The sequence below is a fragment of the Podarcis filfolensis genome, assembly GCF_964270895.1.
Source record: "Podarcis filfolensis genome assembly, chromosome: 8".
Taxonomy (NCBI): Eukaryota; Metazoa; Chordata; class Lepidosauria; order Squamata; family Lacertidae; genus Podarcis; species Podarcis filfolensis.
The window spans coordinates 51,767,159-51,784,714 of record NC_139611.1 but is presented as its reverse complement, the minus strand read 5'-3'; the positions used below and the strand labels follow the sequence as shown (position 1 = coordinate 51,784,714).

Sequence of the window (17,556 nt, the reverse complement as noted above, 5' to 3'; positions counted from 1 at the left end):
TTCTGTTGCAAAGGTTAGGGGAAGATCTGATTTTGCTCCCCATACCATGCTACTGATCGCAGTGTCTTCTATATCTTCCCTCTTGGCAGAATGATTGGCATTGCTATACATAGCACTATGAGGCAAATGTTGGGCTATCCCCTCCTCCCCGGCAGCTGAATGGGGTATGCTTTCTGCAAGGGTTAAACCATTGTGTATGTGTGGGAGGGGCATAGAATATAGCTGGTACAAAAAATTGTTATTGGCACAGTATATTAGTCTAGTCCTGCGATACATTTGTCAGAGTTGCAAATGCTATGACACTGAAATGCTCCTTTACTCCATTTATTTTGTATGGAGTCATGAGGGTCTTTTCCCTTGCCTTTAGGCAGGGCTTTGGTTTTCTGTTGCATGATGTAAACCCCCTAATCCTTGGCCTCTTCTGCATTACCAGTGGCCCTTTCCTAGCATCCTGGACTCCTCCGGGGGGGGGGGGGGAGAGAGATACTTGCACACAAGTGCCGGTTCAGCATTCTTCCCAGATAGAATTGGTCAAAGAGGGCAGTTAGAATTTATAGAAAAATCATGAAGTAGCAAAATGGATGAGAGCAGGTATTTCTAAATAAGCTGTCCCTGTTCTTTTTGGGAAAATGTCAGTGGATGGTCTCTGTTCTTCAACACATTTCAGTGGTACTGCAGAAGCTGGTTAACGGGATTCTTGAACTTGTTGCAGTCACTTTGCAATTTGAGAAAGAACTGAGTTTTTCAGGTGCTAAAGAAAATACCTGATTTTATCAGGACTTAGGGCAAAATGGCAGTGTGATGATTGTTTCCCTTTATATGTCTTCATCCCTTTTGTAACAAGATCAAAGGACTTTGACTGTTACTAGGACATACTGCAGAACAGAGCTTTGAGGAAATGGTGACTGCTGCATCAAAAATTATTATGCACATTCAACCTACTCACATTATTCTTGTTGAAGGTTGCACAGTTCATTATGTACTACCAAGTGCTTAGAACAGTCTTAATTATTATTTTTCTTTCCATCCTGCAGTTGGTAGGCCCAAGACACAGGTGATTGCTGCATGCCGTGAGGCTATTAAGCACAACGACGTTAATGCACTCATCAAGATAATGCGTGTGGGAGTCACTTCCTCTTTATTAAAGAAAAGATTGACAGAGACTGCGGTGGGATGATCGTTTTAAAAGGCAGTCAGCTCAGTGAGATGGGCAAAGTGGTGTAGCAGCTGACGTACCACACACCCTGGAGCCTGCTTGGGTAAAGGAAGTCCAGCAGAATAGGATGCACATATAGTGCTCCTGTATAGAAATATTACTATGAAACTGTTAGCCAGGAGCTGAAGTCTATAGTAGTGGGAAGAGAACAGAGAAACAACTGACTGTTCTACACTGTCAGAGAGGACCAAAGTCTGAAAAGGGAATGTTGGTTATTTATGAATCTTATATAGCCATGTATAGTATTTTTATTGATGAAAGCAATAGTATGTTGCAGCACTTAAGATCGGCAATCTTCAATAAAACAGACAGACCTCAAGCTCCCTCTTCTCTGTGCTCTTGAGAAATTTGTGATGACTAAGTATCATTAGTTGATATTCTTGTGATACTTGAGCCCTAATCCACCCTTGTAAATAGCAGAAAAGGAAGTATATTTGATTTTCATGTATAAAATCAAATATACTGGTACTTCCCTTTTTAAAATTACCTTAAAGCCCCCATTCAGTCAAAAGGTGGGTTATATAATGAAATCCCAACACTACAGCTTTTTATTGTGACCCTCTTGTTTTAAGTTGCTAGGACACATGTCCCTAAGTTCTATTTTAAAAATCACTCTTATCTTGCCTGATGTAACAATTATGCATTGCCCTTCCATGCAACAACCCACAACCCCTAAGCACTACAGCAGCAGAAACTGGCTGACCCTCTTCCCAGAAAAAAGTGTCCTGGGCTTCCATACAACAGTAACCACACTTGCCAAAAAGGATGACACAGTGGTAAGCAATGACAGGAGGGACACCCTGCCCCTCCCACCACTGAGAAGAATGTGTTTGCAGCCCTTGCATAGGATGAGGTAATGGTACAGAGAATGAAATAGACATTCCAAATCACCAGTAATTAGATGAAAATGAAGCCCTCTTTTCATAATCTTGGTTTCCCTATACGGTTTCAGCTTGCAAACTTGATTTCTGACAGCAGAGCTCATTCAGACCACCCTCTCCACTTGCAGCAAAGATGAGGTGCAGGTTTTGCTCCCTATCCTATGTATTGGACTGGTGAGAACTTGATGCAGCCTTAATGTAAACGTTGAAGTTGCTCAGGGGTAACTGTCCTAGGTTCCTCCAACACCACATTTGTTTACGGAGTGCAGGTAGACCAGCAGCATTCCCACCTGTCTTTGGGAAGAACCAGCTGCGCCAGGAGTCCTCTGTCCAGTTCTGGGGGCCACAATTTACAAAGGATATTGACAAGCTGGAACATGTGCAGAAGGGGATGATCAAGACAATCAGCAGTTTGGAAGCCAGGCCTGCTGAGGAACAGCTGAGGGAGGTGGGTATTATGCAATAGCCATATCTCAAGAGCTGTCACATGGAGCAAGCTTGTTTTCTCCTCCAAAGGCTAGGACCTGAACCAATGTCTTCAAAGGAGATTCCGACTCAACTTCAGGAAGATCTTTCTGACTGCAAGAGCTGTTTGACAGTGGAACAGACTCCCATGAGAGGTGGTGGACTCTCCTTCCTTAGAGGCTTTTAAGCAGAGGTTGGATGGCCATCTGTCATATAAGATCTAGTTGAGATTCCTGCATTGCAGAGGATCGGACTGGATGACCCTCGGGACCCAACTATACAACTCTTTGAGTCCATGTGGCAACTGTCATTCATAGTAAACAAAGCAAATGTCCCAGAATCCAGTTTGCTCTGTCTCTCTGGCTGTTTGCTTCAAACAACGGTGGTTGATATACTTCACAAATTTCAGCGACTCTGGGTCTCTATAAACCAAGGCCAAACAGTTCATCTCTGGAGTGATCAGCAGCAGCTTGAAGAAAAAAACCAAAGGAAGTGTTAAGGAAACAAGCCGATACAATTTACTTCTGCAGAAGACAGAGAGGAGACATTCTGGTATCAGGGTCAGGTTAAAGAACTTATTCTGTACACGTGTAGAATAAGTGAATCAAATTCCTGCTCCAGTTAAATTGGGAAAGGTTTCAATGCAGATTCCTTGAAAACAGCAACACTACACAGCCCTCCAAATTAGAGGTGTGAGCAAGAAGATATCCCCTTCCCACACCACTGTACTGCCCCCCCTCCCCAAGCTTAAGCCAATCTATGTTTTGCTATAAGAAAAAAGAAACGGGCAACGTGAATTGCTGACACTTCAGGAAAAAGTACTCAGTTGCCCTGTGCATGTCCCAAACTTATGTATGGGGCGTGGGGAGCATGGAGTAAACTGCTTTCAAAATGGTCTGATAAAGCACAAGAGGGGTAGAGACAACTGCTTACCTCTTCATCTTCATCTTTTGCAAGGTATGAAGTAAAGCCACCATACTCCACGTCCCAATCTTGAAAAAAAGAAATGAGCAGTTGTCATTTGTTTTGTAAAGTTTTCCAAAGTCACTGCTCACTCCCACTGAACTATTAAGAAAAGTTGTATGCCAAGCATATGACTTGTTTTAGATGTAGATTTTGTCAAATTTTCCTCAAAAGAACATTCTAGGGGCAGCTTATGGTTTCTAACACAAATACAGTGGTACCTCTGGATGTGAGCAGGATCCATTCCGGAGCCCCGTTCGCATCCTGAAGCGAACGCAACCCGTGTCTGTGGGTCGCGACTCGCCGCTTCCGCGTGATGTCATTTTGAGCATCTGCATGAGCGACGAAATCCGGAAGTAATGTGCTCTGTTAACTTCTGGGTCGCCGCAGAGCATAACCTGAAAATGCTCAACCTGAAGCACACTTAACCCGAGGTATGACTGTACTCATATTCATGGGCTACATAAAGAAATGCAGCAGTATAAAAAGCCCAAATGCAAGTCTTAGCATTAAAATGATGGAACAAAGGTTTTACAGCTTGCCTTTTAACTTTTCATTATGTTTATTTAGGGCAGCCTTTGCCAACCACGTGCCCTCCCAATGTATTGGACTACAGCCTGGCTCTGGCTGAAAGTTGTAGTCCAAAACTTCTAAGGAACGTCTGGTTGGCAAGGGTTGCTTTAGGGGGTGGTGCTTCCTGGATGTCTGAAGGAAGTTTCATTACTCTCCTCTGTCTCAGGCAGCTGAGCAAGTATTTCCTATTCGTTGTCTTCCTTTTAATATAAGAAAAACCCTGTTTACTAAGAGACAAAGCAAGAGGACCAGAGTTCTGGGAAATGCCAATAGACCATTCTTGCTTCCAGTCCCCACAATACACACGTTGGCTGAATGAGACTAGCTCAGCTGAGCTGTTTGCCGGCTGACTTTTGTGCTCAAGCACAGATGCACCCACAGGAAAAGGACACCTGTCCCTACCTGGGTTGTGCTGAAAGCTGTGTGCTATGACATCTTCGATTGCTCCCTCTGGGCATACTTCAAGAAACACTGCGGGAGATGCAAGTCTGGAACAGACCCATCTTGCGCTATTTATGGGTCTCTACCCAGCTTCACATAAATGCTCAAGGCAGCTTAAAACCAAAAGAAAGCACACCAATGCATTTGAGGAAGAATGCCTTTAAGAAGGTCTTATCTTAAATTTAATGATATAACTACAGGACAGTGGACAGTGAAACAAATTCATCAGGCAGAAGAAAAAAAACATTACTTAGAAAATAAATACATGGATCTTGAAGCTGAAAAAAGGTGGCCTTCTAGAAACATTTGCTGAATGCATCAAACACCAAAGAGTTTAGTGGTGATCCCTTTTCTTTTTTCATGAAGGAAAGAAAGACACCTATTTAATTGTGCAATCTGAGGTGGGCCTCCCATAAGATTTTGCCCAAGTTCTTTTATAACAGAAGGTTCTGCGATTGGGTTCACTAAGAAATACAAGTGAGTGTGTTTATATATGGGCCATAACTTATTGGCTGTTTGACTTGCATACAAGTTTGTATTATATATTGTCACATTTTAAAGTATTTATAAAAGTTTTATTTTATGTAGCTTAGAATCTTTATAGCATTATCTTTGCACATAAGCCCTTAAGACATTCTTGCCAAAATTCATTGAGCGTATTGAACAATAAAAATTGGCATCTTCGAGATATATTTCTGCTTTTGTTTTGTTAGCTTAAAACCAAACTAACCTTCACACCCACAGAAGAGCAGCAGATCTAGGGAGAACTCTGTTGTTTCAGCATCATGGACTAGAGTGTAGCAACCTTTGGTCCAATGCCTCAGCTCTCCAGTACACAGAGGGACACTTGAGTCTGAGGGGGAAGATAGCCAAAAGGACATGACTGGTGAGCAGGTGACAGACCCCACAAGTCTCCTATATAGAGCCTAGCATAGCTTCAGATCCCAAGGATTCCCCATTCAACTGTGCACCCCAGCAGCTTTCCTCCAAGCTAAATGACAGGAAAAACACACTCTAACCCTCTCCAGATCTAGTAAGAATAGCCAGAGGCTTTGGGAAAAAACCTTTCCAGTTATGTGCACTTTTGCTCCCCACATGCATGAAGGCAACAAAGAAATGGATGCGAGCTCTGAAAAGTCCCTTTCAACATACTCCAAGGTAACACAAACTACTATTTTTGCCCAGGCAATTCAATTGCGGTACCAAGGAAAGCTCAATTCCACAATGAAGTGCAAAAATTTCCTCAATCTGTATACAGCTTCCCGATTTTGCATAGTTCCTTCTGATTTTGCTAGTCAAATCATCAGGAGGGGCAGGAAGTTATCTGGGACTTCCAGTCACACTTCTGTCTTTGGAGATTCCACCAGCTGTTGCCTAGGCAGCTTCAAACATACCCAGGCAACTTTAAGGGATACAAACTAGGTTATAAATATTAAATCTGTGTACTCCCAAGGAATCATACTCATTGTCTACTCTTAATAGTAACATATTTAAAAAACCCCACAAAGACCCTCTAATATGCAGGACTTAATAGTTTTTGGCCAAATTTCCTCTTCGGAACTCACAACTTTCAGAATATTGATTAGCAGAAGCTAGTCTGGTGACGACAAATGAACCCAAGAATATTAATCCAGCCAAAGTAGAATGTAACAACTGTGGTTTGAATTGTCTAGGAACTGGGCCCTGAGCACTTCATCGTTAAGGCATACCATAAAGCAGTGGCTATGTTGAAAAATAAGGTGTCATTGCAACTAGATAGCAGTGATTTACACACCACACACTCTGTTGACCTTGTTGTCCGAGATGCTCCCATGTGCCTCCTGACTGCCAGTTTCCTCTTGGCTGCTTTCTCCTTGTGTGCATCTGGAAGAATCCCCGCCTGCAGCAATTTCTCCTTCCCCTTCCTTTTCATCGTCTTCTTCCCCAGGAGCTAGAAAGTGCAGCTTCAAGCCTGTGAAGTTGGAAAGGAGCAGGAAGAAGGCTTCTGAGCGGAATAGCTCCATGCAATTTTTCAAAATGTCTGGCAGGCTTTCCTCTTCAGCTTTGTCATAATGCCTAAAAATGACAAGAAGCATTCTTAAGAGGGGCTACATCACTCTGCACACCTCAAAGATAGCTTGTTCAAATTCTGAACTAAGGCAACCCCAGTTATACAAAGAGATTACATTATGCAAATAAAGCACATGGTGGCTCATTTGTGACGTTGATTCCACTTTAAGATGCAGGTTTTCAAAGCACAGATCATGGGGAGAGGAGACTTTCATACTTGTATCCTGCCTTATTTCTGAGGAGCTCAGGGAGGAGTATGTGGGCTTCTGTTCTACTTATCCTCCTGGTAACCCTATGGAAGTTGGTTAGGGCTGAGAGAAGGTGACTGGCTCAAGGTCACCCAGAATGTTTCATGGCTCAGAAGGCAAAGCTACTTGTGCCAGGACATCTTTGCTTTGTATGCTTCCCCTGTCTCTGCTCCACATCACTGGCTGCCATGGGTGAGTTTTCCCTGCACAATGACATCACAACACAGGAAAAGTGAGTGGGGTGCAGGAAGACTTTTTTTGCTGCAGCCTGCACTTAGCATTCAGTTCTGCCCCCCCAGCCCCCAGCCTGGTAATCCTCCCATTGGGAAAAGCAAAACTATTGTATCTGTAGATTTCCATCCCACTTTTTCACTGGAGTCCTCAAAATGTCTAATAACTTTTTTTTTAATACAAAAAAAAAAGGTTAACCAAGAACCATATGCCCTCAAACCAAACCAAAACAACCAGCCTTACTGGAGAGGAGCTGGCATCAGATAAGAACATATGAAGAGCCTGTTGCATCAGGCCAAATTCTCATCTAGTCCAGCGTCCTGTTCTCAGTGGCTAACCAGACGCCTGTGGGAAACCTGCAAGCACGACCTGAGCACAAGAGCAGTCTCCCCTCCTGTGGTTTCCAGCAACCAGCAATCACAAGCATTGCTGCCTCCAACAATGGAGGCAAAGCATAGTCATTGTGGCTAGTAGCCACTGACAGCACCATCCTTCATGAATTACATATAAAGGGGTGGGGGAGAAAGAGTGGGAGAACGGTTCAACTGGAATACACTTTTATGTTCTCTGCCTCCAACGTTACCAGGGGTGAGGGACATGAAACAAGGCAGGATGCTGAAGCCCTAGATCCAAATCTAAAGGAGTCCTGCTCAGCCCAATCTGTCTTCAGTGATTTTATGCAGCGTTAAAATATAGAAGGCACTCTCTTGTAAACATAAAGATTACCAAATGGAATTAATGAAGTTCTCAGCAAATCAAATTACAACTGCAGAACAAAATGAGTTCAAAACACACAGCATGGGTGAGATTGGCATGAACACAGCTGACCATAAGAAGCAAGATGCAATATAGACAGAAGCAGACTGAATTGGTCCTACCTTTTGTTAGGGGGCCCCCTGCTGCTCCATTTGAGTCCTTCCTTCTTCAGAGCCTCACAGACGAGCTGAAATTTCTCTCTCTAGGAACCAAGGCACATTCAAACAGCTTTTGAAGCAAGTCCCACATTTCTGCCTAAGCAGTACTAGCCATTATGCTTCAGTTTGAGTGCTGCATGCCAGGCTTTCTCTGGAAAACTAGAGAAAGCGAGTAGGTCCAAATGGGGTTTAGTTAAATCACACATGGTTTTTCGTTTTCTTGCAGGGGAATGCCTCACGTAGCTGATCCTTGGGCCTCCATCTGATTAATTGCACCAAAGTAATGGCATTCCGAGCAGTGAGGAACCTTACTCAGCCCAAGGACTGCACCATCTTATGGGCAACCTTCTGGACCATGCCTTAGTGGTTGAGGGGCAAGAAGCAAAATTGGGACAAAAATTGACCTGCACTACCCTTTATACCACAGGCTACATTCCAGCCACACAAAAGTCACAGGTTTTTACACACAGGTGCTGCAGTACGATAACTGACAGGAGTGGGACCCTGTCAGAGTATAATATCTCTGCTCAGATGTGCACTGGCTGTGATTTGTCACCAAGCCAAATTCAAGGCATTACTATTAGTATATTACACCCTTAACAGATTAGGATCTTCTTCCATATATCCCCACTTGACCATGTCAATCTGCAGAACTGGCACTTTGACAAGTGTCATGTAATATTTGTATCTCATTTGCAAGAATTGATCCTTCAAGGTAGCACCTCCTCCTCTCGGGAACTCCCAACACATTATTAAGCAGGCATCTCCATGGCATTTTCAACTTTTCTCTTTCCCTTTTTAAACCATCCTTCTGCTCACCCCATTGTACTGAACAACATTGTAAGGTAGGAAATGACTTTCCAAAACCCACCTTAAGAAAATCCTTTAGCAGGGTCTCAGACTGATCTTCAAACTCCTCTTGGATCTGGGCCTGGGAATCCATGTCTAGATAAACTGGATTGATCCAATCATATAAAATTTCGTGCTAGGGAAAAATGAAACAAGGAAAGGCTAAGAAAGAAAAATCCAACAAAATATCCATTATGAAGAAATCTCCCTCACCAGGAACCCCCCTTTAGGACAAGAATCTGGAATAATTTTACTGTGTGGACTCTATATCTGAAAAACGTGCCCTCCCCTTTACTCTGAGCTAAAATTTGATGAAAAATTTGGCATGGATGCCAGGAAACATAAAACTGGTGTCCCCTCATTTGGCCTGTTACAGGCACAGAATTTCCTGCCCCCACTTGAGTGGAATTAAACTTCAGCCCCAAAGGATTCTCTCTTGTGTGGCAGCCTAGTGGCAGAAGAAAAGCAGAGACCAGTGTGGAATCTGAAAAGTAGGTGTTTGTGCTCCCCTGTCCCATGCAGCAACTGAGTGGTGAATATACTGTTGAATTAGGTCATAGAAAGAGCAACATTTATTTACATCACGAGGGAGGTGAGGGCTCCGTGGCAAAAGTGGTTCCACATAGCGCACTGGCCTTGCCACCGAGGGACCGTGAAACCAGCCGCTCACAGACAAGCGGCACTTCCCTTCGGAAATAACTTCAGCCACCTGGAATGGGAGAAATCAAAACGACATGCTATTAGCACTTTTGTCTTTGGCACAGGGACCAAAGAGAAATCACAAAGGGGCTTCTACTGATTTAGAATTGTGTCTTACACCATCCTGAAGACTGGGCCATAGCAGGATTTGAAAATAAATCTAGCATCAATTATGAAGCATCAGCTAAATGAAGTGTCATAGGTCAAAGCTTCACCGAGCCAGATTAACTCAAGTTCCGAACCAAATAAATAAAACATGTCTGTGGGGTGACCAAACTATTATATGCAGCTGAGGCCGCAGAGATCTTGAGCACCCCTGGCACTAGAGGATCTGGCTAGGGCACTGAGTCTGTCTGGTATTCCTATTTGCCTCCTGCTCCCAGGTGCTCTTGATGAAAGGCAAACCTACCACAAAGCACAGGGAGAAGGCTACCTATGGACTGTCAGGCGTACGCCAAAGGCAGCTGTCAAAGCAGAACGAGGAGCTGAAAATTTAGGTTTGGAGAGTCAAGACAGAAGCCTAAAAGCTGGGCTCACAATGAGTTTGGCTTGAAGGTCTACCTCCAGGCCCACAAATCACAGGAAGAGGGTGGGCCTCAAGTAAACTGCAAGGCCGAGTTTCCTGGAACATAGGGTATATCAGAGGCTAGGAGAAGAATGTGGAGGAGTATTATGGACACATGCACAGAGGATGTAAAGAACAAAGAGAGAAGTTCCTTGCCTGATGGAAAGAGACTGGTGATACTTCAAAGAAAGTGAGCGAGTTCCATGAAGGGACCACAGACTTGACAATCTCCAAAGGTTGGAAGTTATCTGCCGGGGGAAAAGTATCACACAACATACACCATTGAGTATGCAGTTCTAGCACCATACTGCAGTCACATTTCTACCACAACATCTCCAGATCAACCACAAAGCCAGGGAGAAATTGCCAGTTTTGAACCAATATTTTACCTCCTGCTCCTACAGGCCATTAACCAACATCTGTGTTTGTGCAGACTCTCACTATGGACAGCATTCATGACCCACTGAGGTAGATGGCATCCAATCCAATGTATTGAAAGAGATGGAACGATCAGGCTTCCAAGACTCAAGTGTTGCCCTGAAGCTACAGACCGTGACCTATTAGCAACTAGGCCTGGGCGATGTATCAAAACATTGCCAGGACCAGTAAGAGGGCCAGAGCATAATGGCTGTTTCGCCTGGCAGTATTTCGCAGGTGAGGAGATACTGCAGTATTTTTACAGGCACCACATAATATTCGTACCACATCTGTTAAGAACTTGATTGTTTAGCGTGGCAGCACCGACGCTTTGGAACTCCCTGCCTATTGATATCAGGCAGGCGCCTTCACTGTATCCTTTTTGGCACCTGCTGAAGACATTCTTATTTAGACACGCCTACCCAGATGTTTACGGGACGCAGGTGGCGCTGTGGGTAAAACCTCAGTGCCTAGGACTTGCCGATCGTATGGTCGGCGGTTCGAATCCCCGCGGCAGGGTGAGCTCCCGTCTTTCGGTCCCAGCTCCTGCCCACCTAGCAGTTCGAAAGCACCCCTAAGTGCAAGTAGATAAATAGGTACCGCTTTATAGCGGGAAGGTAAACGGTGTTTCCGTGTGCTGTGCTGGTGCTGGCTCGCCACCTGCAGCTTCGTCACCCTGGCCACGTGACCTGGAAGTGTCCGCGGACAGCGCTGGCCCCCGGCCTCTTAAGTGAGATGGGCGCACAACCCTAGAGTCGGACACGACTGGCCTGTATGGGCAGGGGTACCTTTACCTTTACACCCAGATATTTAGAAGATTTGTATGAGTTAATTTGTTTTAGTCTATTGTGGTTTTTACTTTCTGTATGTTTTAAATTATGGTTGTGAATTTTTATCTTTTTTTGTAATACCAGGCTTTAAAAATGCCTAGATGGCTGCTTGTCCCTTGTGCAGTCTGCTGGCCATCCAGATGCTGCAATATCAAGGAATGTTCACATACACTCTAACTTGTGATCAACCAGGGTTGGCAATCAGTGCAACTGCTATGATGGAATCAGATCCCTTGAGTTAGAGTGGCAGTGAGGGGAGAATCACAGAGAGCTTAAGGCTAACCTGGATTGTGTGGTATTCATGAGAAGTGGTAGGTGGTTCTCAGGATACCAAGCATGGGGGAGGGGGTTACAGGGAAACGCTGGAGAGGTGAGGAGCATTAAAATTATGTTTCTCACAGAAAATATGGTTTGTCACAGAAAAGGAAAACCTTACAAGCACTATTTTGGCAGCACTCTAATGCAGAGTTAAGATAGCAATACTGCTATTCAAAAGAACCAGCTAAAAGTAGCATGGAAACTTTACTTTTATAGTTTGCTTGCTTAGAACCCACAACAGTAAATACTGCAGGAGGAACTGGATTACTGTATTGCACCTACCATCTGTGCTGAACAGATCCAGGGTACCTCCATCACTTTTATCCCACGGTGGTACAAGGTAAAGGATGAAAGCAATTCGCCGTCCCTCCAACTCGTCATCGTGACAGAGCAAGGCATCTGCAACAGCATATGATTTAGTTGAGCAAGATCAGTGCTGAGTGTACTGGATGTTCCAGATAAACTACCAGGCTTCATTCTTTTGCCCCAACCCTAGGTCAACAGGACCCATCAGATACTGTTCCCAGACCCTCCTACCAGTACAGTGAACTCGTCTCTGCAACAGGTCCTGCAGGTAGGTTGCTTACCTGTATATTCATATTTGGCACAGGACAGATCAATGGTTGGCTCCAGCTCCACTTGGGTTACATCAGAAAGCCAAGACTGGAACTCTTCAAAGAGAACTTTTCTAAAAAGAGGAACAACATGGAACGTGAGGCTGCTAAACCTCAACCATTTATGTTGCATGTGGAATAAAACCTGACCTTTTGGCATCTATCTTTACTGATAAAAATCTATCTTTACTGACCAGAATCCACCTGAAAGGTCTCCATATACTCCCAATACATGTTAAAAAGCAAGCAAAGGTTGAGTAGGGTGTGGGGGCCAATTAGTAGAAGTCCAGTCAGCACATATCTCAGTCAACCCCCACATTCTTCAGCCCACCCCCACCCCAAATCTTGTCTTAAGCACAGAAACCTGTTAGATCAGACCAAAGGTCCATTTGATCCAGCACTCTGCTCTCACAGTGGCCAACCAGATGCCTCTATAAAGCTCATAAACAGGACATGAGAGCAACAGAACCCTCCCCTCTTGTGCTCTTTAGCAATGGGTATTCAGAGACATACTGCCTCCAATACTGGAGTTATCTTCACATTTAAAAGGAAAAACAATTAAGATGGACATGCCTAGTGCTCAAAATCCAACACTGAAGCATGGCTTATGATCGCGGACCCAGAAATAAGTTCCAAAGAAATTAGATGGGCTTACTTCCAAGTAAGTATGCATTGCTTTAGAACTGAGGGGATATAACTAGCATAACACAAGCAAGCAGGCCAAATTGCCACTATCTTTTTAAGTATCACGGAAAATTAGGTCGCAGCAGTTGCTGTTGTTCTCAGCATACACAAGAACACCCCTGCATCTTTGACTTGGCCATCATAATCCACAGTAGTCTTTGGCACATTACAAAGCAGAATTTTACCTTAAAGCAGCGATGTAAGGCCCTCCTCTGTTCTTCAGGTCATCAGACTATGCATAGGCAACAAGAAGCAACAAGAGTTACAACTTTTACCCTACACTCCAAATGGCTTTTATGGTAACAGCAAATTTCATTTATATCTGGATGATCTCGCTAAAACAGCTTGTCAAATCCAGTCCCCAACTCCCACCGCATTTCATCTAAAAGGTGTGCAAGGAGAGTGAAGAGTCCCCTGTGAAGAGGGAGCTGACCAAGTAAGCTTTGCCCTCCTCGGTATGGTCACTCAAAAAACCCCCCACAACTATACAACAGCTAGTAGTATTTCCTTCTGATTCCCCCCCCCCAAAAAAAAGTATGGAAAGGAGAACCCAAACACATGAACAGAACTTGAGGCCATCCTGGTCTCCCATCAACATTCTTAGTGGAGAGGTTGGGCAGTGGCTGCAGCTGCTGTAAAGAAAGCTCAACCAGCCTGACAGGTTGTGCATAAAACTGATCTGAGCTCTCGATCATTACCACCACTGACATTGCTTCTGAACAATAGATGTATGAATCCGATAGTCATGCCCTATAGGAAAATGACCATAAGAATCCATCCAAAGTAGGGAGTTTTGTAACTAAATAACTAGTGCCAGAGTTTGCTTTTTCTTCCACTCTTCCATTCCCTTTTCTTTTGGTGTCATGTCTTCTAAGCCTGGAGGGTAAGGATTGTTGATCATTCTAAGATGCTTTAGCAACCTTCTTTGGCTAGAGCAGAGTAAAAAACAAACAAAAAACTTTTAAAAAATAAATATGCCAAATAAAGCACCTGCTTGAATTTGTACAAGTCATTGCACTTTTCATGGAAATCCAGGCTCAAAAGTTCCTTTTGCAGACCTTCTGAAAAGTCCTCATTCTGGAAGAAGTTTGGGATGACACAGTGATGGAAAGGAACAGGATCTAAGACAATGGCCTCTGGAGAAAACAAAACAGACAACAGTTTCCTGAAACACATAACACAGCCCTGTATATATTTTACTGTGCTATCTAGCTGCAGGCATGTAAATCTTAATCCTGACAAAGTTGGCCTTTTCATCTTCAGTTCTGATACTTAAACCAAATTGTAGACAGCATATTAGATTATAGTTAACTTGCAAATAACTCTCACTGGGTGACCTTGGGTCAGTGAGTCTCTCAGTCTAACCTACCTCACACGGGGTTGTTGTGAAGATAAAAAAAAGCGTAGGGGGAGAGAACACCACCTGAGGTGCTAGGAGGAAAGGTGGGGTATGAATGTAATAAATAATGAAGTTCATTAGTTGGGGGCCAAGTGGCATTCAGTTTAGGAATGCAAGGCATCCCTTAACCCCACATACATTATCGCTGGCTCAGGGAATGCTGCATATCCTCCTTTCAGGCCAATTTGTAGGGCTTTTTCAACTATTTTCACACTGACAACTTCAGGGATTAATGAGAGTCTGGCTGAGTCCCAGAGCTTGCTTTCAAGGACAGCATTTGTCCCTGCAGTCTCTCTCTTTTTTTTTGAAATAATTTTTATTAATTTACATCAAAAACAATAAACAAATTAGTTCACATCAATTGAATCACATCTTACTCTTATTTAGACTTCCTTCAGTTTTTCCGTAAATCATTCGTAGCTGTCATATAAGTTACGCATTTCTTAGTTTTATATTGACATTCTTTGTATCTTTCTATTTGTTCCCTTTAGCCAATATTTCTTAATTTTTCACAGTGCTTCTTTGAATCCCCTTAGCGTTATCTGACCATTACTTATGCATTCCAGATACTCCACGAATTTCCCCCAGTCCTCGATGAATTTTTGGTCTCTTAAATATCTAATCTTTCCTGTCAATTTATCCAACTCAGCATAATCTAACAATTTTGTTCTCCATTCTTCTACAGTCGGTAATTCCTGCTGTTTCCACCTCTGAGCCACCAACACTCTTGCCGCCGTCACCGCATATTGAAAAAATTTATGATCTTTTCTTTTAATCTCATTTCCTAATATTCCTAATAAGAAAACTTCTGGTTTCTTTTTAAATGTGTATTTTAAAACCTTCTTAAGTTCGTTATATATTTTTCCCCAGAAGTCTTTCACTTTTCCACATTCCCACCACATATGGTAGAAAGAACCCTACCTATCTTTACACCTCCAACACTTATTGCTTGTCTTGTACATTTTTGCTAATTTTGTAGGTGTCATATACCATCTGAAAAACATTTTCATAACGTTTTCTTTCAATTGCATACATGCGGTGAAGTTTAGCCCCTCTTTCCATAGCTTTTCCCAGTCCTCAAATTGTGTATTGTGACCGACATCTCTGGCCCAGTGTATCATTACTGACTTTACCTCTTCATCTTTTAAGTTCCATTCTAGCAACAACTTATACATTTTAGATAAGATTTTTCCATCATTATCTATAATTTCCCTCTGAAATTTAGAATCCTTGTCCGCATATCCATATTCTTTACACTCTTTTCTAAACATTTCATTAATTTGAAAGTAATGCAGCCAATCATATACATGTTCTTTAACCTGTTCATATGGTTTCATTTTCCATTTTCCTCCTTCCATATATAATAATTGACTGTATGTTATCCACTTGCCTCTCATATTTAATTTCTTTACCGCCACGACTTCTAGAGGAGATAACCAGTGTGGGATTCTAGGTTCTAATAGGTTTTTATACCTCTCCCATATTTGAATTAAAGGACCTCGGAAGATGTGGTTCTCAAAACCTTTGTGCACTTTCTTTTTTTCATACCATAGATAGGCATGCCATCCGAATCTGTTATCGAACCCCTCTAAATCGAGGAGTTCCTTATTTTCTAATTTGACCCACTCTTTCAACCAGCAAAGGCATGCTGCCTCGTAATATAATTTCAGATCCGGCAGGGCAAAACCTCCCCTCTCTTGTCCCTGCAGTCTCAAACAGTTTTTGAACACTGTACCATCAGATGACTCTTCCCACATCAATTTGTGAACATATGGAAGGCCCTGCTGGATCAAGCCAAAGGCCCATCTAGTTCTGCATTATATTCCCACACCTGCCAAACTATGGGAAGCCCACAAAAAATCATGCGCCCATAGAACACTCCAATCATGACTCCCAGCAACTGCACACTACCTCTGATCCAAAAAGTAGTATGCAGGCATCACAACCACTAGCAACTGATAGCCTTAACTTCCATGGATTGGTCTTATCCTCTTTTAAAGCTATCCAAGTTGGCAGCCACCATCACATTTTGTAGTGGTGAAATTCACAGTTAAATCTGGGCTGCGTGAATAGGTATATCCTCTAGTTTGTCCTGAATCTCAGCTTGGCCCTGAGTTCTAGTATTATGAGGAAGGGAAAAAACCTGCTGTCTCCCTCGCTCCACATGTGTAATTTTAGAAATACAGTGGTACCTCAGGTTACATACGCTTCAGGTTAAAGACTCCGCTAACCCAGAAATAGTGCTTCAGGTTAAGAACTTTGCTTCAGGATGAGAACAGAAATCGGGCTCCGGCGGTGTGGCAGCAGGAGGCGGGCCTATTAGCTAAAGTAGTGCTTCAGGTTAAGAACAGTTTCAGGTTAAGTACGGACCTCTGGAATGAATTAAGTACTTAACTCGAGGTACCACTGTACTGTACACATTACCCACCCTTTTTCTAAGCTAACAAATCCCACGTGTTGCAGCCTTTCCCATAAGGAGCTGCTAGAGACACTTGATACAGATCGTACAAAAAGTATTAAACCCAATTTGGCTATTAATTATAAGGCAGCCGACAGCAAGGCATAAACACAGTAATTTGGCTTCTGATAGGCAAAGGGCTGTTCTTTTACAAATTCAGAGTTCTCGACCGTTCTCCGATATTTTTTCCTCACAACAGCCCTTTAAGGTATGTGATGCTGAGACAGGTACCAGCCCAATATCCACCTAGCGAGGTCTATGGCCGAGCGGGGGGGGGGGTGAACTCGGGTCCAAGCGCAACTTTCTGCCCCAACCCACCACACCACCTCGTGAAACCGGTTCTGTCGGCGCGCCCAGTCCCGCACTTCCAGTCTGGGGCAGCACAACGCAGGCACTGGCTTCCTACTTCCATGAGGACTAGAGTCTTGGAGGCGCCCATGGAAAAGGGGTCCGAAGACGGAGGGCCCCGCCCCGGTCCCGCCTCCCTCGCTACTTGCTTGCCTCCCTCGCCTCCAAGCCCCGTGAGCCTACCGTGGTCAAGCGCTTTCTGGCAGGCCCAAGCCGCGGTCACCTTCTCCTTCAGGGCCGGCTCCCTCAGGGCTGCAGAAAACTCCGCGCGAACCTCTTGCTTGACCCGCTTCTTGGCCGTTTCTCCGTTGACGGGCGAACCAGAGTTTTCCACACGAGCCGAGCGGCTCTTGCTGCGCCTTCCACTCATCTTCCCCGCACGCATGTGCACACT

General features: G+C 43.8%; 2 protein-coding genes across 3 annotated transcripts in view; one reads left to right on the top strand and one right to left on the bottom strand.

Moving 5' to 3' along the window:
• Positions 1-1,535, top strand: part of BBS2 (Bardet-Biedl syndrome 2) — a 22,683-nt gene extending 21,148 nt beyond the window's left edge. For both annotated transcript variants that reach the window (XM_083624882.1, XM_083624881.1), the window contains exon 17: positions 1,035-1,535. In XM_083624882.1, coding sequence (XP_083481008.1) covers positions 1,035-1,177 — 143 coding nt within the window. In that variant the 3' untranslated portion in view covers positions 1,178-1,535. The remainder of the gene's footprint in view (positions 1-1,034) is intronic.
• OGFOD1 (2-oxoglutarate and iron dependent oxygenase domain containing 1) lies at positions 1,447-17,556 on the bottom strand. Its single transcript, XM_083624922.1, has 13 exons — positions 17,346-17,556; positions 13,948-14,093; positions 13,143-13,189; positions 12,247-12,347; positions 11,942-12,058; positions 10,251-10,342; positions 9,411-9,539; positions 8,853-8,966; positions 7,946-8,025; positions 6,314-6,594; positions 5,270-5,392; positions 3,496-3,554; positions 1,447-3,031 (listed from the first exon to the last, which is right to left on the bottom strand). Exons 1-13 carry the CDS (start codon positions 17,545-17,547, stop codon positions 2,870-2,872), a joined length of 1,653 nt encoding a protein of 550 aa, XP_083481048.1. The 5' UTR covers positions 17,548-17,556; the 3' UTR covers positions 1,447-2,869.